At 44.4% G+C, this 22,860-nt stretch overlaps 1 protein-coding gene across 1 annotated transcript in view; it reads right to left on the bottom strand.

Moving 5' to 3' along the window:
• Nucleotides 1-22,860, bottom strand: part of PSAT1 (phosphoserine aminotransferase 1) — a 624,187-nt gene that overhangs the window by 160,376 nt on the left and 440,951 nt on the right. The window contains exon 8 of the mRNA XM_030216432.1: nt 1,873-2,001. Within this exon, the coding sequence (XP_030072292.1) occupies nt 1,873-2,001 (129 nt within the window). The remainder of the gene's footprint in view (nt 1-1,872; nt 2,002-22,860) is intronic.

The raw sequence follows: 22,860 nt of genomic DNA, 5'->3' as shown, positions 1-22,860 counted from the left end.
TATACATGGCTTGATGTATTGCCATTAGCATTAATGACAATACGGGCCCAACCTAATGGGCGTACAAAATTGTCCCCATTCCAAATTCAGACAGGACGTCATTTCTTCCCGATGCAGACAGCAAGTACTGATAGCACAGCTCAGTACTGGCAAAAGCTACAACCTATGTTAAACCTGACAAGTGATATGATCCGAACAAATGTAGTATCACAGGCAGGAACTACTAATGATGTTTGTGCTTTTAAAGTAGGTGACCTAGTGCTACGAAAGAACTTTACACATAAAACATGGAAGGATCCTGTGTATGTAGGGCCTTTTGCTATCACGGCCCTTACTCAGACCGCTGCCTGTCTGGAAGGTCATACTTCTTGGATACATTTAGCAGATATTCGACGAATTAATAACATTGAAATGGACAAAGAATAAACAAACATCATGTCCCTAAACATGATGGTATTGGACTGTTGTTGTTTGTTAATGGACAATGAACACATATGATAATAGACTTGTTACAGTGGCCAAGATGTTGAATTTGACTGATTGTATCATATGTGCCCACTGACTGACATCATCCTTGTCCTTGCCAGCTATGATATATGGGACTACAATGATAAAATCATGTCTGTTATCCCAATAATACCTGTGTAAGAGATGATGAAAACCTTCATTGGACAAATGAGACTATTTATAAGCAAGCCTTGCTTATGGACAAGTACCCACAGACATCATGTTGGTGTCTGATTAATAGTATGACAACTGAACACATTCCCCTGATAAAGTGCACTTACACGCAGAATGTTGTAACAACTGATTCAATGAATGTTATGCTTTTAATTTGTGTAATTTTTAATGCCACATCAGCTAATGAAAAGTAAGAATGAATGACAGTGTACTTCCCTTTGATGAAGCTCACTGTCCTATAAATTATATACCTCAAGAGATATAAATTTTGTACCCTAGTACAATTGAATCTGTTTAATGTGTAACATGTGTATTAGCATGTTTGCAAAGATGTGCCAGGATGCTTTTAAAATGATAATGGTAACTGAAATCCAGAATGAATAGAACTTTAATATGTCAACAGAAATATTGAAAGATGTATGATAAAGATGATGAAAAGACAGAGCTTGCAGGCATAGCATACCACAAATAATGAGGGGGTGGATTAGAGGAGGTGTGTATATGAATGTCCTATTTTCTAATCTCGCAGACAAAAGGAAGCCAGTACCAGACCCAAAAGAATACTGCACGCACATAAGAAAGTGTGAGACCTGACAAGTCAGATCTCCCAAGGGAGGATTGTAAGAAATATAATGTGAAAAGAGTTGAATCACAGCAGCAGGAAGTGCTGACAGTGATTAATGCAACCTCCCCCCCCCATGTCTTGAGAGAGAGTGCTGCAAAATGGGCAAGGCGCCTGAGTGTCTGAAAGAAAAGAAAAGGGACCAATAATGGGAACCAGATGCAGCATATGCTTTACATAAAGGATTTGTGGTATGGTATGGTACAGCCTGCCTGCATACAGCATGCACGTGATGCCAGGATTCATAAAACTATATAAGCAAGGTAGAACAAAGAAGCATAAGCATTTTGAATTTGTCTTTGTCTGTATATAGATTTCTCTCTCTGCATATAGCATTCTGATTTCTTTGCTTTACATTGCTTTGTTTTAATCATTCATTCTGGCTTGTATATTGCTTATCAAGAAATGCTTCCTGCACTAGCCCATTGAGTTATGCAGAAAAATTGTAAATACACTGTTTATATTAAATATTAAATATCGTCTAGCCTTCTCTACAAAAGTGGCGGCATCCTTTTCTTCAGTATTAAGTCCAACAACCTTGTGAAAAAGAAAAACAAACGTCAACTTACACATAAAAGCCATGGGAGTCATCAATAACATCATAAATCATTTGTGATTTGATTAGACTAAGTTTTTCCATAAAAGCAGCTCCTCCATTGTTTTTGATCCACTCCAGAACCAGCTGCATGATGTAGATGCTGTAATAAAAAATACAAGACAGCTCAAAAACTATTATGGTATAATGGAATAGAAACAGAATATTATAGTAGATAAAGACCTTTTGACCTGCCCATTCTGCCCATGCACACCACTATGCAGCAGATACTCAAATAGTTTATTGCAAGAGAATTTGATTTTCTTATTAAAACTTTACACAGATGTATAAAATTAAATTTAGCTAACAATTTCAAAGCAAACTTCCAATTATAGTGTAAACAAAGTTTATCTTATACCTTCAACTTAGCACGAATCACAGAATGAAAAAGAGGGGGGGGGGGTTATATTATATATTGTAGATAGTATCAAAAATGTATTTCTCCTCACTGTTACAAAACATAATGTGCTGCTAGATTTTAATCATCTACTAAATTTTTGCTCCATTTCGGAGAGATCTTCTGTTATGCTCCACTACACTGGTGGGTAATTGGATAATTTTTTTTTTCAAAATCTGTTTTATTATTGCAAATACAAAAGTACAACAGAGGATTTTACATTGTTTTAATCCTCCCAACCCTTCCGTACAAAACGTCTTTTCTTCATACCAAGGTCAAACACTCCTGGCAGCCAAAGCTCATAAAACAGCTGAAAGACAGCACACCATATGGCTTTGGATCTTATAGCCACATGGGAATCGTAAATCAATAAATGGCTACCCCATAAAATTCAGTACTTCCAGTTACAACCTTCCTACCCCTCCTTCCCAACAATATTAACAAAGTGCACTTGTTCAAACTGACAAAGCACACAGGATTTGAGGTGTCCTCCAGGTCATTCAATATGAAACTACGAGCTCTTGAAGATCGCGCTTGAATATATGGATCTCAAACCTGTAAGAGAGCTCTATGATAGCAGGATACAGCACCCTGCTCCAGACTTACCATCTCCAAAAACTGTCTCAACATTTTACCTATTCTATAGCCCAATACTTCAGATCCTGAAGATCTTATATAACATAGTAACATAGTAAATGACGGCAGAAAAAGACCTGCATGGTCCATTCAGTCTGCCCAACAAGATAAACTCATATGTGCTACTTTTTGTGTATACCTTACCTTGATTTGTACCTGTCCTTTTCAGGGCACAGACCGTATAAGCCTGCCCAGCCCCAGCACTATCCCTGCCTCCCAACCACCAGCCCCGCCTCCCACCACCGGCTCTGGCACAGACCGTATAAGTCTGCCCAGCACTATCCCTGCCTCCCGCCACCGGCTCTGCCATCCAATCTCGGCTAAGCTCCTTAGGATCCATTCCTTCTGAACAGGATTCTTTTATGTTTATCCCACGCATGTTTGAATTCTGTTACCGTTTTCATTTCCACCACCTCCCGCGGGAGGGCATTCCAAGCATCCACTACTCTCTCCGTGAAAAAATACTTCCTGACATTTTTCTTGAGTCTGCCCCCCTTCAATCTCATTTCATGTCCTCTCGTTCTACTGCCTTCACATCTCCGGAAAAGGTTCGTTTGCAGATTAATACCTTTCAAATATTTGAACATCTGCATCATATCGCCCCTGTTTCTCCTTTCTTCCAGAGTATACATGTTCAGGTCATCAAGTCTCTCCTCATACGTCTTGTAACGCAAATCCCTTACCATTCTCGTAGCTTTTCTTTGCACCGCTTCAATTCTTTTTACATCCTTTGCAAGGTACAGCCTCCAAAACTGAACACAATACTCTAGGTGGAGCCTCACCAACAACTTATACAGGGGCATCAACACCTCCTTTCTTCTGCTGGTCACACCTCTCTCTATACAGCCTAACAACCTTCTAGCTACGGCCACCGCCTTGTCACACTGTTTCGTCGCTTTCAGATCCTCAGATACTATCACCCCAAGATCCCTCTCCCCGTCCGTACCTATCAGATTCTCCCCGCCTAACACATACGTCTCCCGAGGATTTCTATTCCCTAAGTGCATCACTTTGCATTTCTTCGCATTGAATTTTAATTGCCAAACCTTAGACCATTCTTCTAGCTTCTTCAGATCCTTTTTCATGTTTTCCACTCCCTCCCGGGTGTCCACTCTGTTACAGATCTTAGTATCATCCACAAATAGGCAAACTTTACCTTCTAACCCTTCGGCAATGTCACTCACAAATATATTGAACAGAATCGGTCCCAGCACAGATCCTTGAGGCACACCACTACTCACCTTTCCCTCCTCCGAGCGAATTCCATTCACCACTACCCTCTGGCTTCTGTCCGTCAACCAGTTCCTAATCCAGTTCACCACTTCGGGTCCTATCCTCAGCCCATCCAGTTTATTTAAGAGCATCCTGTGGGGAACTGTGTCAAAAGCTTTGCTGAAATCTAAGTAGATTACATCCATAGCTCGTCCCTGATTCAATTCTCTGGTCACCCAATCAAAGAACTCAATGAGATTCGTTTGGCACGATTTCCCTTTGGTAAAACCATGTTGTCTCGAATCTTGCAACTTATTGGCTTCCAGGAAATTCACTATCCTTTCCTTCAGCATCGCTTCCATTACTTTTCCAATAATCGAAGTGAGGCTTACCGGCCTGTAGTTTCCAGCTTCTTCTCTATCACCACTCTTGTGAAGAGGGACCACCTCCGCCGTTCTCCAATCCCTCGGAACCTCTCCCGTCTGCAAGGATGTATTAAACAAATCTTTAAGAGGACCCGCCAGAACGTCTCTGAGCTCCCTCAATATCCTGGGGTGGATCCCATCCGGTCCCATGGCTTTGTCCACCTTTAGCTTTTCAAGCTGCTCATACACACTCTCTTCCGTGAACGGTGCTCTATCCACTTCAATCTCATTTGTACTTTTTGCAGTCCATCGCGGTCCTTCTCCAGGATTTTCTTCTGTGAAAACAGAACAAAAGTATCTATTTAGCAAATTTGCTTTTTCTTCATCATTATCCACATAGCGGTTCATAGTATCTTTTAGTCTCACAATCCCCTTTTTAGTCATTCTCCTTTCACTTATATACCTGAAGAAATTTTTGTCACCCCTCCTTACATATCTAGCCATTTGTTCTTCTGCTTGCGCTTTTGCCAGACGTATCTCTCTCTTGGCTTCTTTCAGTTTTATCCTGTATTCCTCCTCGTGTTCCTTTTCTTGAGTTTTTGTGTATTTCTGCAACGCCAACTCTTTAGCCTTTATTTTCTCAGCCACTTGCTTGGAGAACCATATCGGTTTCCTTTTTCTCTTGCTTTTATTTACTTTCCTTACATAATTCCAAATATGCATAGTGGTTCCCCCCTTTTATCTGGATTTGACAATCAAGATCCTTATAAAACAGTAAAGTGCCATCTCTCTTAAGAAATATTTGACTAAGATAAGACCTTATCTACTCCAGCGTGTGAAAGGACTGGTAACTAACCCAAGCAGCTGTATTTTTGATTATTGGCAGTAGCACACTATAATTAGGAGAATGGCCTCATCTCAGCATCAGAAAATGCCATACACTTTGCAATGGTTTTAACAGAACACTTTGTTTACTAACACTAGGCAAAGCCTCTGCCTTGGCATGCAATAAAAAATTCAAAAGCCACGGTGTAGAAGATGATTTTTTACACTGTGTGGGTAATATATACTTTGCTGTCCATCAACCAGCCCCACAAATGGCAGAGAAAGCAAGCTTGATTATAAACTACCAGTAAAAAAGGCCAGTTTCTGTCAGAAATGAAACGGGCACTAGCAAGGTTTTCCTCGGAGTGTATGTTTGAGAGAGAGAGAGTGTGTGAGAGATGGAGTGTGTGTGTCAGTGAGAAAATGAGAGAGAGAGAGACAGAGTGTGTGTGTGTTTGTGTCAGAGAGAGAGAGTGTGTGTGAGACAGTGTGTCTGTGTGTGTGAGACTGTGTGTGTGTGACAGAGAGATAGAGTGTGATAGACAGAGTTGCAGAGAGAGTGTATGTGAGAGACAGAGAGTGAGTGTTTGCCCCACACCCCCCTCTCAGCTCCCACCCCCTCTCTCAGGGCCAGCCCCCCACACTCCCCTCTCTCAGGGCCCCCTCCCACACCCCTTCTCTCTCAGGGCCCTCCTCCCTCCCCCCTCCTCTCTCTCAGGGCCCTCCTCCCGCCCCCCCCTCCTCTCTCTCAGGGCCCTCCTCCTCCCTCCTCTCCCCCTGCCCCCCCTGCAGCCACTCATGTCCAGCGATCCTCTTCTCCCCTGCCCCCCCTCCAGCCACCCATGTCCAGCGATCCTCTTCTCCCCTGCCCCCCCTCCAGCCACCCATGTCCAACGACCCTGCTCTCTCACCTGCCCCCCCTCCAGCCACCCAGGTTGTCTGCCCGATCATCTCGCCCCCGCAAAGTGGATCGCCGGCCATCTTGGCAGAGCTGGCGCTCCGGAAGCCACCCCGATCCTCTCGGGCCCATGAAGTGGAGCGCCGGCCATCTTGGCAGAGCCGGCGCTCCGGAAGTCACCTCGATCCTCTCGCCCCGCGAAGTGGAGTGCCGGCAATCTTGTCAGAGCTGGCGCTCCATAAGCTGGCCCGACCCTCTTTTTGTGGCCGCAGGATTCGTGTCGGGAGCTAGGCTTGCTGCGTACCCAGCTGGCTGCTGGAGCCATCGCCCCGCTTCATGTTCTGTGGGTAACTTACAGCCTCGCGACCGGGCTCCTCCTCCTCAGACAGCCCAGCCAACTGGAGGCTTCTCTTGCCAGCTGACTGCTGGAGCCCTCGCCCCACCTCCTTCTCAGCGTTATGGCAACGGTGACGTCAGGAACGGTGACATCAGCCTGACTTTGGAGCCTAACTCAGCAACTCCGAAGGAGCCCCAGACACAGGCAGCTACTTTAGAACTTTGGAGGTGAGAATTATTATATAGGATAAGGTCTGGCACTCCATAGCCTATATATTGCCAATTAACTTTCAGGACTTCTAATTTCAATTTCACCTTTTTTCCTCTCCCAAAAGAATTTTGTTAGCACTTGTCTCAGTTGAAACCAATTTTTCTGAAGGAAGGAAGGTCAAAAGGAGCATCTGGAACAAGTATAGCTGAGGGAACAAACTCATAAGGAAGATATTGACCCTCTCTGTCTTAGATATGGGTAAATTCCCCCCAGTTGACCAGCTGCTTCTGAGTATTCTCTAAAAGCTTAGAAATATTAACTCTATATAAATTTAAAGTATTAGTAGCCAACAAAATCCACAAATATCTAAAAGAATCTCCTGCCCACTGCAACAGAAATTCACCTGGCCAGGTCTCATGGAAGAAATTCATCAGTGGTCAAAGCTTCAGATTTATTAAGATTAAGTTTAAATCCTGAGAAGACTATATTCCTGAAACCTTTCCATTAATATTGTTATTGAATTGTACAAGTTCATTATATGTAATGAAAGATCATCTGCAAAGGTTCCCATTTTGAATTCCCCTTGCCCCAATTGTACACCTCTAGTACTGTGTGAGAAATAGCAGTATAATCCATGGAGTATAAAGGGAGAAGAATCTCAGCCACCTCCTCCCCCTCTGTCATGTTGAACCCAGACCCTCCTGTACGCTCCATATCCTGTTCCCACCATTTAATAAACATTGCTCCCAATCTGCCAACCCATTTCCAAAACCCTACCCTTTTTTATTCAGAAGTAACAATAAAATTTCTCCTTTCCCTCCAGATGTATTGTATAGATAACTCTTCCTCCCTTTACCCTGTCCCCCGCTCAATACTCCAAACCACCCCCTCACCATTCCCAAGCATACCCAATATGCCTTACTTAAGTAAGGCTAAGATACTCCCAGTATCCCGATTTAGCCCTCCTCCCCCCCCAAACAACCCCTCTCATTGCCCAACAGAACCATGTGCCCAACTCATTCATCTGGTCACCATCCTCTGCTAAAGGTCCAATAGTAGGTGCAGACAAAGGAGGGTGTAAGGGATAAAACACATCCTAGGTGCCTGAACACAGAATAAACTTCAATCCCACTGGTCCCATAGTGAACAAGAAAATACTCTATAGTATCCAAAAAATCTTTGCAGTAAAAATTAGTTAACAAGAAACCAAAGAAGGGAAAACTCCATATGTAGAATCAATATGATCTATAAGGTGTGCAAAGAATCAGGAACCTTTGCATTCTCTGAAAGCTGTGACTTGGCCCCTCAAAACCTCACTACAGCCGGCCTCTCTCGTGCCACCTGAGCCAAAAATAGTGCTGCTTTGTCACTCTGTTGTACACAATTTTAGTTTTCAACAATTTTTATTGATGGTTCAACTCACAATACATATCCAAAAACCACACTGTACAGCATAGTAGAAAACTCTAGTATTCATAAGTACACAAACAGATTCAAAATGAGAACATGTGCCATCAACTATTTTTCATATGTCCCCCTCCCCCCCCCTTTTCTTAACCCTCCCCGACTCTTACTAATACCCCCAAACTTTTCAAAGTGGAGAAGTATAGTGTCAGAGGTCCTTTATGTCATAATTGTGTACAGGCCCTTTTTTTGAAAGTTTAAGCCCCTGGACTCCCCGCACCTCGACCATTCCAGCTGCACCTGGTAATTTAGTATAAATTAATACATCGGAGAAGGAACCCTTGTTCTTGTGGTCCCTCCCCAGCTTACAGCCTTAATAAAAACCAGGTTCAACTTAATAAACATATAAAAAGGGCAAACTGTTCAACATCAACCACTATTACCCTTCAACAATGTTTTATAGCTGGCATGTCAGAAAATACCTATTCCCTTATTAAGTATCCCTGTCTCAACTATGCAACTAACCACCGGGGTTTAAAGAGATAACACTGCTTCATCAAACATTAGCCCCTTAGAGCCCCCAATATACCCCGCTGTTATTAATCTAAAACCAAGAACAAGAACCTCAGTTATCTCACCCCCCCTTCCCTAACCTCCCACCCCCTATCCCCCCTCCCACCATAAGAGTCACTCCTCCTCATTAAAGGGAATCAACGGTCACCTACATTTGGTATCTGCCTCTCTCCTGATTAAGAATAGTACTACGGACATGTGGTGCGAGGGCATGTGTGTATAGTATTGCCAAGTTAGGTAGAACTCTCTTTGTCTCTTAAATGTAAGATGAACATCTCTTAACTATAGTAATAATAACGCATGCAGCCTGTTACGCCATTGCCAATGTGTAGGAGCTGCTTGTGCAACCCAGTTGACTAGAATGCATTTTTTACCTATTAGAAACGCTTTATATAATAGGGAGTTCTGATGGACAGCACCAGCACCCCCCTCCAAAGCCCTTACTCCTAACAGAATGTTCTCCGGCCCTAGTGATATGTGGATATTCATTATACGTTTCATAAAGTTACATATCTTTATCCAAAAAGCCTTTATCTCAAGGCATTCCCACATAGCATGATGGTAAGTACCCTCAGGATCCCCACATTTACCACATTGAGGCGAACCCACCCCTCCCATTTTATACAGTCTTGACTTGGAGGTATACGCTCTAAATATCACTCTACCCTGACACATCAATGGCAAGAGATTGATGAGGGATAGCTGCAATATAATGGGAGATCTGCTGATATGCAAAGTTATCCATCCAAGTCAATTCCCCGAGTCCCAAAGATTCCAATTTCTTAAAGGTGCCCGTAGAGTCCACTAAATCTTGTATAAGAGTAATCCCCCTTTGCTGCCAGAGCTTAAATCTTAGGCTATCTATGCCTGGAAGAAAATCTCCATTCCCTGTGATAGGTAACAGCCCACTGTGGTGTGCATCAAACTTCCAATCACGACTTAAATCTCGCCACACCAGTTGAAGGGGCTGAAACACTACGTTTCTTCGTAAATGCACCGGTAGTGCAGTTTGAGTTGCCTGTAGCACATATTGTAATCTCAACGGGCGAACCCATGCCTCTTCTACCTCTCTCGGGGTATAATGTGCGGTACCCATCAACCAATCTCCTATATGTCTCAACAAACACGCCTTGTCATATCGTTGAAGGTCCAGAACCCCAAATCCTCCCTTGTCCCATGTATCTAGCAAACTTTGCCAGCGTATCTGGGGGCGTTTCTTATTCCAAAACAATTCTGAGAGCAAGCCCATCAATCGTCTCCAATCTTTTTTAGTAAAATAGAGCGGCAGGATCTGAAAGCAATATAGCCACTTGGGGAAAAGTACCATATTAAACAAGGAAATCCGTCCCGACAGTGATATAGGTAAATTGGACCATCTCTCCAAAATCTGTTTAGTAAAGTCGAACAACTTGTTCACATGGCAATTGTATACCAAGATACATAAACGAGTTGTCAGTTCTCCTAAAAGGGCATGCTAATCAGTCCCATTCCGCTTCCATCATATTCAGTGGCTGAATCTTGGACTTATCTACGTTAAGGCTAAACCCCGAGAAATCACCGAATTCTCTAAAGGTCTCCATCAATGTTGTCAAGGATATCTTTGGCTCTTGAAGAATGACCAAAAGGTCATCTGCGAAAGCAGATATTTTAAACTGTTCCGGTCCTAGGAGGATTCCCTGTATATCTGGTGTGCTCATGATATCCCTAATGAGTGGGTCCAAAACCAACACAAACAGAAGTGGTGACAGCGGGCAGCCCTGCCTCGTACCTCTGGCAATTTCAAATTGTCGGGAAATCACTCCATTTACTGACACCTCCGCTACCGGACAATGGTATAGTGTTTTGACAGCCTCCTTAAAAAACTCACTTATGCCATAGGCATCCAGTACCCCAAACATAAAATCCCACCTCACTCTATCAAAAGCTTTATGAGCGTCAAAGCTGACTAGTATAGAGGGGGTACGCTCTTTATGTATCTGTTCCAATGCCAGCAATATCTTTCGCAAGTTCTTTGCCACTGGTCATACCCAAACAAACCCCACCTGAGGGGCCAACACTAAATGAGGCAGAAATCTCGCCAATCTATTGGCCAAAATCTTGGCAAATAATTTTGCTTCAAAAGATAACAGAGATATAGGTCTGTATGATTCTGCTAGAGTCGGATCCTTTCCTGGCTTTAATAATACAATTATCTGCGCTGTTCGTAATGAACTCAGCAGCTCCCCTCTTTCAACATGTAGATTATCAATAGAAATCAAACAAAATAAAACATGGAAAAGAAAATAAGATGATACCGTTTTTATTGGACATAATACATTTCTTGATTAGCTTTCGAAGGTTGCCCTTCTTCGTCAGATCGGAAATAAGCAAATGTGTTAGTTGATAGTATATATAAGTGAAACATCAAAGCATTTCAATGACAGTCTAGCAAGGTGGGGTTGGGTAGGAGGTATGCATGGGTACATCAAAGCCTTTCATTTCATTGATAGTCTAACAGGATGGGTGTGGGTTGGTGAGAGGAGAGTGATAAACAAAGAAATACAACTTAATGATTTATAATGGGCTAGAAAACCCAGATCCTTGTTAAGTCCTGTCTGTTGTGTGCCAAAATATTCAATCATTCTGACTTCAAAGGTCTTACGTTTCTGTATTGTTTTAAAGTTACCCTTCAGGATTCTTACTGTGAAATCACTGGTGCAGTGTCTTGGTCCTGTAAAGTGTTGGCCCACAGGGGTGGGAATCTGACTAGCACCCGCTTTCTTCATGTTGTGTCTAAGTAAATTGAATCTTGTCTTAAGCATCTGGCCTGTTTCTCCAATATAGCATCCTTCGTTACATTTTTTACACTGAATGATATATACCACAATGGAAGATGAGCATGTGAAAGATTCCTTTATGTTGAATGTTTTTCCTTTGTGAATGACTGTGGGGTCCTGTGAAATGTTTTGGCATAGCTTGCAGCTGGATATGTTACAGGGAAACGTGCCCTTTTCTTTTTCAGTCTGTGTTGGGAGTTTACTTCTGATTAGCTTGTGTTTTAAGTTGGGTGGCTGTCGGAAGGCCAGCACTGGTGGGGATGGGAATATCTCTTTCAGTAATTCATCCTCCTGGAGTAGAGGCTGTAGATCTCTTATAATTTTCCTCAGTTTCTCCAGCTCTGGGTTGTATTGCCTCCTCCCTCAAAACACCCAGGGAAAATCTGCTACAGTACAAAGAAAAGAAAGCCACAGACAGAATCCCCCTTGTAGTTACATACAACCCAGAGCTGGAGAAACTGAGGAAAATTATAAGAGATCTACAGCCTTTACTCCAGGAGGATGAATTACTGAAAGAGATATTCCCATCCCCACCAGTGCTGGCCTTCCGACAGCCACCCAACTTAAAACACAAGCTAATCAGAAGTAAATGTGGTATATATCATTCAGTGTAAAAAAATGTAACGAAGGATGCTATATTGGAGAAACAGGCCAGATGCTTAAGACAAGATTCAATTTACATAGACACAACATGACCAGGACACTGCACCAGTGATTTCACAGTAAGAATCCTGAAGGGTAACTTTAAAACAATACAGGAATGTAAGACCTTTGAAGTCAGAATGATTGAATATTTTGACACCCAACAGACAGGACGTAACAAGGATCTGGGTTTTCTAGCCCATTATAAACCATAAAGTTGCATTTCTCTGTTTATCACTCTCCTCTCACCTACCCACACCCATCCTGTTAGACTATCAATGAAATGAAAGGCTTTGATGTACCCATGCATACCTCCTACCCACCCCCACCTTCCTAGACTGTCATTGAAATGCTTTGATGCTTCACGTATATATACTATCAACTAACACATTTGCTTATTTCCAATCTGACGAAGAAGGGCAACCTTCGAAAGCTAATCAAGAAATGTATTATGTCCAATAAAAAAGGTATCATCTTATTTTCTTTTCCATGTTTTATTTTGTTTGATTTCTATTGATAACCTTTAAGAATGGACTAACACGGCTACCACACCTCTCTATTTAACATGTAGATTAAATACCTTAGTCAAACACGGTGCAACCTCCTTAACTAGAAGTTTATACAACTCTGATGAAAACCCGTCCACTCCTGGCGTTTTATAAAGGGGGCTAGCCCTTATATTCCAAATAACCTCATCCTCAGAAATTTCCGCATTAAGTATATCTTGTTGATTTCTGGAAAGCTGTGGGAGATCCTGCCCCTCTAAATATGATGCCGCCTCCAAACTCTCATCCTCCGGTGAAGAATATAATTGGGTATAAAAAGTTTCGAAGACTTTATTAATGTCTGCATTCGTGTGATGGCTTACTCCCTGGGCATCTCGGATCTGTGACACCCATCTCCTCCCCCCTACTTGGTGTACCAATCTCGCCAAAAGCCTCCCCTGTTTATTAGCACGTTTATACATCTGATATCTATAATATATCAAAGATTTTTGTGTACGAGAATGTATCAGTTGGTTCAGTTCTACTTGCACCGCCATATATGACTTCTTATGGGTGAGTGAGTGTGTCCTACTATAAATCTGCCTAAGTCTCTCTACTCGTGTTTCTAAACGCAGCATTTCAGCCTCTCGGGCTTTCTTTTTATGAACGGAGTATGAAATAATGTGCCCCCTCAGCACAGCTTTAGCCGCCTCCCAAAAAAGTATAGGGTCCGACTGAAAGCTGTCCCTGTTAAGCTCTGCATAGTCTCTCCATTTATCATGTACAAAGGAATGGAACTGTAAGTCGTAATACAGCATTCTTGGGAATCTCCAATAAAATGGGCGTTTCAGATCTGTATCCCATTTCAGTGTGATCCATATCATAGCATGGTCTGACACCTGTGTCGGACCTATCTCTGCCTGGCTCAAGAAAGTCGTAATACTCTGAGACAGTAATAAGTAGTCTATACGGGACTGCGTACCATGGGTCCTAAATAAATGGGTGTAATCTCGCTCTCCCGGGTGTAACAAACGCCAGGAGTCTACCAGGTCCAAAGCAGCACATACCCATGGCACTCCCCTGGCATAATTCACAGGTCTGACTCTAGAGGGGCCAGTGCTGTCCAACAGGGGATCAAAAACCAGATTAAAATCCTCACCCACTATCACGGGGATTTGTTCAAAGCTGTGTATTTGTTGGATGATAGTCTGAAAAAAATTTTTGTCGTATTGATTTGGGGCGTAAATATTAACCAACAGCAACAGTTTGTTGTTCAGTGTGACCTGTTGCATTATATAGCGGCCGTGCGAGTCAATTACCTTGCGGTGTAATACACATTGCAGCCCTTTACGAAATAGTATGATAACTCCTGCTTTTTTATTAGATGTAGGGCTATCCACCACCTCACCCACCCACCATCGGCATAGCTTTCTATGTTCCGCTACATCTAAGTGCGTTTCCTGTAACATGGCTATTTGTGCCTTGTGTCTATTCAGTGCCTGTAGGATCTTGGATCTTTTAATTGGAGAAGTTACCCCCCCCCCCACATTCCTACTACTACTACTACTATTAAACATTTCTATAGTGCTACTAGACTTACGCAGCGCTGTACAAATTAACATGAAAAGACAGTCCCTGCTCAACAGAGCTTACAATCTAAATTGGACAGACGAACAGACAGCTAGGGGTGGGGAAATTGCAGTGGTAGGGGTGATAAGTGAGGGTGTTGAGTAAGAGAGTCATGGTTAGGAGTCGAAAGCAGTAGCAAAGAGGTGGGCTTTAAGCCTAGACTTGAAGACAGCCAGAGACTGAGCCTGATGTACTGGCTCAGGGAGTCTATTCCAGGCATAGGGAGCAGCGAGATAGAAGGAACGGAGCCGGGAGTTAGCAGTGGGGGAGAAGGGGGACGACAGGAGACATTTACCCAGCGAACGGAGTTCACGGGGAGGAGTGTAGGGAGAGATGAGAGTGGAAAGGTACTGAGGAGCTGCGGAGTGGATGCACTTGTAGGTCAAAAGGAGACGTTTGAACTGTATGATATTATTTTAACCATAACTCTCCCTTAAGGAGCCACGTATGTTATTGTTTCATTCCAGATATGTACTCTTGTAGGAGAGAGGCATCCCAGCCTACCCCTCCCCCAGATGTTCAACAGCAACTGTTCACTCCCTCCATCATAACTTTTATTGCCCAGCTTTTGAATCTTATGGTATACCCATGCCCTGTCCCTTCCCCTCTCTCCCCTGTCACTCGTTCCCTCCCCCCACCTCTTCTCCCCTGTCATTCGTTCCCTCCCCCCACCTCTTCTCCCCCTCTACCCTTCCCCCTCCAATCCCCCCAACCTCCATCCCCTTAGAGTTCAAAGTAAAACTCATCACGTAAAGGTACCCCTCTCCCTCTCATTTCTCAATTATCACAAACACATTTAGCTATCAGATTATCGCATTAATTTGTCTCCCACTTACCAGTAGGCCTGGTAAGCGAGAAGTAATGCGGGAACTGGCTAGGAAGCAAAACCGCAAGTTCATAAACAGTCCAAATATAGTCCAAAACCATTTTTCTCCAATGCTTCGAGAGTCTTTTGGCTTGGAATTATCTGCAAGTTACCGCTCTTCAGCAGTCTTCAGTGTATCTTTCTTTGTGGTTTGATGTTGACATGCATCACAGTACTACTGTACCATCTTCCTCTCCTCTCCAACAGACTTCTCACAAGCAGTTGTGTCATATGTGCATCTCCCCAGTTTGGTAAATCAGCTGCTTTCACTATATTCCAAATGGATGTGGCATGGTTATCCACCAAATTATTATCAGCTCTTATTCTCTGACCCATTGTCTAAGTCTCTATGTACCCAGCTTCACAAAAATACAAAGTTCTCTCTGCCTCTCTCTTCTTCGGTAATCTAGGATCATAAATCTTATCAGGCAGCATATGTATTGTCCAATCTCTCATGTTGTAGTGTTAGCTGGTAGCGTGTTGAGGTAGTCTTGGGCCAGAGTCGCTGTCTCAAAGTTTTTTTCCACTCCATCATAGAGAATTCTCAATTTAGCTGGGTATAGCAAAAAAAAAAAAAAAATTAATCTTGCGTTCATACAGCTCCGCGCACACAGGAGCAAAAGCTCGCCTCACTGCCGCCACTGTCACCAAATAATCTTAGAAGCATAAAATTTTTTGGCTTTCATAGTTTAAGGTTTGGCTAGCACGGATTGCTTTTAATATCACTTGCTTATGGCCATATTGTAGGATTTTCATATTGACCAATCTAGGCTTGTCGTTAGTCTGACGATGCAGGCCTATCCTGTGGGCCCGCTCAATTCTTAAAGGGTCTTGCAGATTATTTAAATGTAGTGACTCCGTGAGCCATCTCTCCAAGAAACTCACCAACTCTGCTTCCTTCAGCCGTTCCGGTAATCTTATTAGGCGTAAGTTGTGCAGGGAGGAGGATTTTAGATTTGTTAGGAACTGGGCAACATTCTGGGGAAGGGGGAGCCTATTCCGAAAGGATGGGCTCCACCTTAACCAGGGTGGGACCAGGCTGCTGGCGTCGGCATTTAAAAAGAGCAGCTTTTAAACTAGAAATGGGGGGAAGGCCGACAGTCGCTCAAAAGCGCATGGTTCGGGAAAAGGTATCTTGCAGAGATACCTCACAAAGAGGGAAGATAGGGTTTCTGGATAGTGAGGTTGCACAACAGACCGTGGTAGGCCAGTTGCCCTTAAATACAACTAAAGATCAGACAAAAGATGGCAAAACAATAGTGTCAGGTACTAAGCATCATGCAAATAGGAACAACAAACATACTCTGAAATGTCTATATGCAAATGCTAGGAGTCTAAGAAATAAGATGGGAGAGTTGGAATATATTGCACTAAATGAAAAATTGGATATAATAGGCATTACTGAGACCTGGTGGAAGGAGGATAACCAGTGGGACACTGTCATACCAGGGTACAAAGTATATCGTAGTGATAGGGTGGACCGGACTGGTGGAGGGGTAGCATTGTATATTAACGAGAGCCTTGACTCAGATAGATTACAAATTCAGCAGGACACAAATCACACCTTTGAATCATTGTGGGTTGAAATTCCATGTATAAAAGGGAAATAAACAGTGATAGGAGTGTACTACCGTCCGCCTCGCCAGGATGAGCAGGTAGACGCAGAAATGATAAAAGAAATCAGAGACGCGAACAAAATGGGCAATGTGATAATAATGGGTGACTTCAATTATCCAAATATAGACTGGGTAAATGTAATATCGGGACACGCTACAGAGGTACAATTCCTTGATGAAATCAAGGACAGCTTTATGGAGCAGCTGGTGCAGGAGCCGACAAGAGAAGGAAAAATTCTAGACTTGGTCGTTAGTGGAGCGCATGATCTGGTGAGGGACGTTATGGTACTGGGGCCGCTTGATAACAGTGATCATAATATGATCAGTTTTGATATCGACCTTGAAGTAACTGTACACAGAAAGTCAAATACGTTAGCGTTTAACTTTAAAAAAGGAGACTATGATAAAATGAGAAGAACGGTAAAAAAAAAAAACTTAGGGGGGCAACTGAGAGAGTAAAAACTGTACAACAGGCGTGGACGCTGTTCAAAACTACCATCCTGGAGGCCCAGGCCATACATATTCCGCAAATTAGAAAAGAAAGACGGAAGTCCAAAAGACAGCCGGCTTGGTTGAAAAGTGAGGTGAAGGAACCTATTAGGGCTAAAAGAAACGCCTTCAGAAAATGGAAGAAGGAACCGTCTGAAAATAACAAGCAGCAGCAGCATAAGGAGTGTCAAAGCAAATGCAAGGCGCAGATAAAGAAGGCCAAGAGGGGTTACGAAAAAAAGATAGCATTAGAGGCAAAAAAACATACTAAAATTTTTTTTCGGTATATTAAAAGCAGGAAGCCGGCAAAAGAATCTGTTGGGCCGCTGGATGACCGAGGGGTAAAAGGGGCAATCAAGGAAGACAAAGACGTAGCGGAGAGACTGAATGAATTCTTTGCTTCGGTCTTCACCGAGGAAGATTTGGGTGGGATACCGGTGTCGGAAATGGTATTTCAAGCGGACGAGTCGGAGAAACTTACTGACTTCACGGTAAACCTGGAGGACGTAATGGGGCAATTCAGCAAACTGAAGAGTAGCAAATCTCCTGGACCGGATAGTATTCATCCTAGAGTACTGATAGAACTGAAAAATGAGCTTGCGGAGCTACTGCTAGTGATATGCAACTTATCCTTAAAATCGAGCGTGGTACCGGAAGATTGGAGGGTAGCCAATGTAATGCCGATTTTTTTTAAAAAGGCTCCAGGGGAGACCACGTGAGGACATGAGCTGAACAGCAGCGTGTTGCTGAAGCTCCGAGACTCCTGCCCGAAATTGATTTAAAAGTGCAGTGATTTAAAGAGAAATTTTGACGCAGACCCTACAGTTGAGACTGCCCTAGTTTATGGACAAATACCTGCGGAAATCGACTGGAGTGATGGCGCAGCGATCCGGAAAAAAGAGAAAACTAAGACGAATGAACCGGAATCCAAAATGGCGGACGAACTCGATAAACTGCCCGGAGAGTTCACAGAGGCGCAGCTTACACAACTCACTATGGCGCAGTGCTTTTTTTGTAGAAAAAAAGGTGCCGGTACTCATTGTGGGCGGGGTCACCACACATGGCACCGCCCCTATTATAGCCACACCCACAGTAGCCACACCCCTTATACCAGCTATGGCGCATATAAACAGACATCATTGAAAATATTATACTAGTATAGGAGAAAAAAAATAATGTGATTTTTTTTCATGATAAATAATTTCTATAAGCTGTTACAGCTCCAGTATACCCAGTGCAAAATAAGACAAATTCCAAACACTAAAATGAAAATAAAATGATTTTTTTCTACCTTTGTTGTTTGGTGACTTTGTTTTTCTATCCATATTGGTCCCAGTCTCTGATTCTGCTGCTCTCTATCTGTTCTCTTAACTCCGTTTCCAGGGCTTCCTTTCCATTTATTTCTTTACTTTCCTCCTTACTTCTTCTTTTGTTGCCCTGCATCCATAAGTAAAAGCTGGGTCCTCCTCCATGGAATTGACTGGAGGAGGTATAAATTGGATCCAGCTTTTGCCTATTTTCTCCATCCATGTTTTTCTCCTCTTCCCTTTCCCTCATTTCCATCCATGCACATCTTCTTTTTTCTTTCCTCCCCTCCATTCATGTCCAGCACTTCTCCTCTCTCTTCCCCTCCATCCATGTCCAGCATTTCTCATCTCTCTTCCCTCCTCTGTATCCATATAAAGCAATAATTCTCTCTCCCCTCTTCTCCATCCAAGTCAGCATTTCTCCTCTCTCCTAGCCAACTCCTCCATCCATCCATGTCCAGCAATTCTCTCTTCCCTGTCCTCCCCTCTCTATCCAGTGTTTCTCCTCTCTCCCCTCCATGTCCAGCAATTCTCTCTTCCCTGTCCTCCCCTCCCCGTCCAGCGATTCTCCTCTCTCCCTTCCATGTCCAGCAATTCTATCTTCCCTGCCCTCCCCTCCATGTCTAGCAATTCTCTCTCTCCTGCCCTTCCCTCCCATCCCATCCCATGTCCAGCAATTCTCTCTCCCCTGCCCTTCCCTCCCATCCCATCCTATGTCCAGCAATTCTCTCTCCCCTGCCCTTCCCATGTCCAGCAATTCTCTCTCCCCTGCCCTTCCCTCCCATCCCATTGATTTCCAGCAATTCTCTCTCCCCTGCACTTCCCTCCCATCCCATGTCCAGCAATTCTCTCTCCCCTGCCCTTCCCTCCCATCCCATGTCCAGCAATTCTCTCTCCCTTGCCCTTCCCTCCCATCCCATCCCATGTCTAGCAATTCTCTCTCCCCTGCCCTTCCCTCCCATCCCATCCTATGTTCAGCAATTCTCTCTCCCTTGCCCTTCCTCCCATCCCATGTCCAGCAATTCTCTCTCCCCTGCCCTTCCCTCCCATCCCATGTCCAGCAATTCTCTCTCCCCTGCCCTTCCCATGTCCAGCAATTCTCTCTCCTCTGCCCTTCCCTCCCATCCCATGTCCAGCAATTCTCTCTCCCCTGCCCTTCCCATGTCCAGCAATTCTCTCTCCCCTGCCTTTCCCTCCCATCCCATTGATTTCCAGCAATTCTCTCTCCCCTGCACTTCCTTCCCATCCCATGTCCAGCAATTCTCTCTCCCCTGCCCTTCCCTCCCATCCCATTGATTTCCAGCAATTCTCTCTCCCTTTCCCTCCCATCCCATTGATTTCCAGCAATTCTCTCTCCCCTGCACTTCCCTCCCATCCCATGTCCAGCAATTCTCTCTCCCCTGCCCTTCCCTCCCATCCCATTGATTTCCAGCAATTCTCTCTCCCCTGCCCTTCCCTCCCATTATTTCCAGCGATTCTCCGCCTCTCCCCTGCCCTTCCATCGACGTGCAGCGATTTTTCCGTCCCTCCCCTGCTCTCACCTCTCCCATATCCAGCGATTCTTCGTCCCCCAGCATCCTCCTTCACTGCCTGCCAGCCAGCGTCGGACTCAGAAGCGAACGGTGCAGGCAGCGATTGGCTGGCAGCGTCGTAGCTTCCCTCTGCAAGTCCCGCCTACAACTTCCTGTTTACGCATAGGCGGGACTTGCAGAGGGAAGCTACAACGCTGCCAGCCAATCGCTGCCTGCACCGTTCGCTTCTGAGTCCGACGCTGGCTGGCAGGCAGTGAAGGAGGACGCTGGGGGACGAATAATCGCTGGATATGAGAGAGGTGAGGGCAGGGGAGGGACGGAAAAATCGCTGCACGTCGATGGGAGGGCAGGAGAGAGGCGGAGAATCGCTGGAAGTAATGGGAGGGGAGGGGAGGGGAGGAGGAGAAAAAGGTGCCGGTACGCCGTACCGCGTACCGGCACAAAAAAAGCACTGCTATGGCGGTAACAAAAGCATGGGAGCCGAAGTGGGCAGCGATGGAGCAAAGGCTGGAGAGCCTGGCCACGCAGATGGACGGCATAGGGACGAGAGTGGGAGATCTCGAGGCACGCGTATCGGCCCTGGAGGACGAAGGGAGAGGCTATGGCCCGGACATAGCTGCTTTAACGCAGCAACTAAAAGGCTGCCACGAAAAGCTGGAAGATCTCGAGAATCGCTCTCGCCGGAACAACATTCGGGTGGTGGGACTTTCTGAAAACATTCCAGAGCGAAATCTAACACCCTGGCTTGAGAATTGGCTAAGTAAAGAACTGGCGATTTCAGATGCTACAGGCCCTCTGGTAACAGAAAGAGCACACCGAGTAGGCCGCAAGCCCGAGGGCAAGGCACGGCCGAGAGTGGTAATGGCTAAGATATTCAACTACCGCCACAAAATGGAAATTATGCAAGGTTTTAGAACGCGCAGAGACACCCTAACTCATGAAGGACATAAAGTGTTAATATTTCAGGACTTCTCAGCTGAGGTACAATCGCAGAGGAAGCAATTTCACCCACTTTGCTCAGCATTAGCCCAGAAAGGCGTGAAGTTTACATTGCAATTTCCAGCCACCCTAAGAATCTTGATGCAGGGACAATGGCAAATGTTTAAAGCAGTGGCGGAAGCAAAAAAAGCAACACTGGAAGCAGGCCTGATAGATGCAATATAAAGAAGGTAACGCTGTGGACAGGGCAGTTACAACAAAGCTGAACATTTTACAAGGGTCAAAGTCATGTAAATGGGCAGGGGTCCTATGTGCTCGAAGGTCTCATCACTTTATCTCCTGGGGTGCCAGAAGATGGAGAGAGGGTATAATTGGGTTTGGGGAAGGGAGGTACGGGTGGGATTGGCGGGAGGGAAGGGGGATGGGGGGAATTTAAAGAAGTTAAAATATAGGGGGAACAATTATTGGAGACATGGGACACATTAGGAACAACAGAGGATAGCACGATAAGCACACAATCACTCATAGTTCACAGTAGTCAGATGAATATAGGACTTTGGGAAGAGAGATGGCTAGGCCATGGGAAGTTGAGCCGTTGATGGGAGGTTCAAGAGGTAGATGCCTGTCAGAATAACAACTTGGAAAGTGTGTGGGGGGGGGGGGGGGGGGGGTAAACTCCCCAATAAAAAGAGCAAAAATTCTCACAGCCTTGAGGAGGCATAAATCTGACTTTGCGTGTCTACAGGAGACACATTTGTCAGACACAGAACATGACAAGCTAAAAAGACTGTGGGTGGGAGAAATTTATTCCGTGCCGGTAAAAGGGAAAAAAGGAGGGCTAGCGGTCCTTTTCCGAAAAGGGCTGACTTATGAAGCAACACAAGTGGCTATAGGGAAGGAGGGAAGATATATTATAGTGAAGGTTTGGATGCCAGGACTAGAGATCATTTTGGTAGTACTTTATGGCCCCAATATTTACAATCCAGATTTCTTCAGATCCTTAGTGGGGTAAATGTAATACTAAAGGTAAACAGAGGTTGGTAGTGGTGGGAGATTTCAACTTGGTGCATAACCCAGATTTGGACTGCTCTAATAATATCTCACCCCATTATTCAGGGAAAAGGGCCAGAGAAATGACATTATTTGTTAGAGAGCTCAATTTAATAGACACTTGGAGAGCCTTACACCCGGCATAACGTGAATTCACTCACAGATCCAGGGCCCACGGAACGCAATCCAGGTTGGATTACATATTAATTGACAGGGTAATGTTCTCACAGGTGATAGCAACTGATATAGGCCCAGAAGCAATATCGGACCATTCGCCAGTGTGGATGGATCTGGAGTTGCAAGGGGATATAGGAAAGGGAAGAGGATGGAGATTTCCAGCATATTTATTTACAGACCCCAAATTTCAAAAATACCTTAACCATAAATGGGCAGAGTATGCCCAAAATAATAGACATGCCCGGGAGCAACCCGCTTTATTCTGGTTGGCTTCCAAAGCAGTCCTGAGAGGGGACATTATTGCCTTTTGCAGTAAACGCAATAAATGCAGAGCGACGGGGATCCTGCTGCTAGAATCGAGATTTAAAAAAGCACAAAGCAAGTACACGCGTAGGCCGATGAAGGTCAACTTAGAGAATTTGAAAGCGGTGCAGGTCGCTCTAAATACCTTGCTACATGAGCTAGAACTGAGATCGGCGCTATTCTATAAATATAAACTGCATAGGTATGGGAATCGGGCAGGACGCTTGCTGGCAAGAGTAATAAAGAACTGGGGAG

Source organism: Microcaecilia unicolor, chromosome 10 (assembly GCF_901765095.1).
Source record: "Microcaecilia unicolor chromosome 10, aMicUni1.1, whole genome shotgun sequence".
Lineage (NCBI taxonomy): Eukaryota > Metazoa > Chordata > Amphibia > Gymnophiona > Siphonopidae > Microcaecilia > Microcaecilia unicolor.
This window is presented reverse-complemented; position numbering and strand designations above follow the sequence as displayed.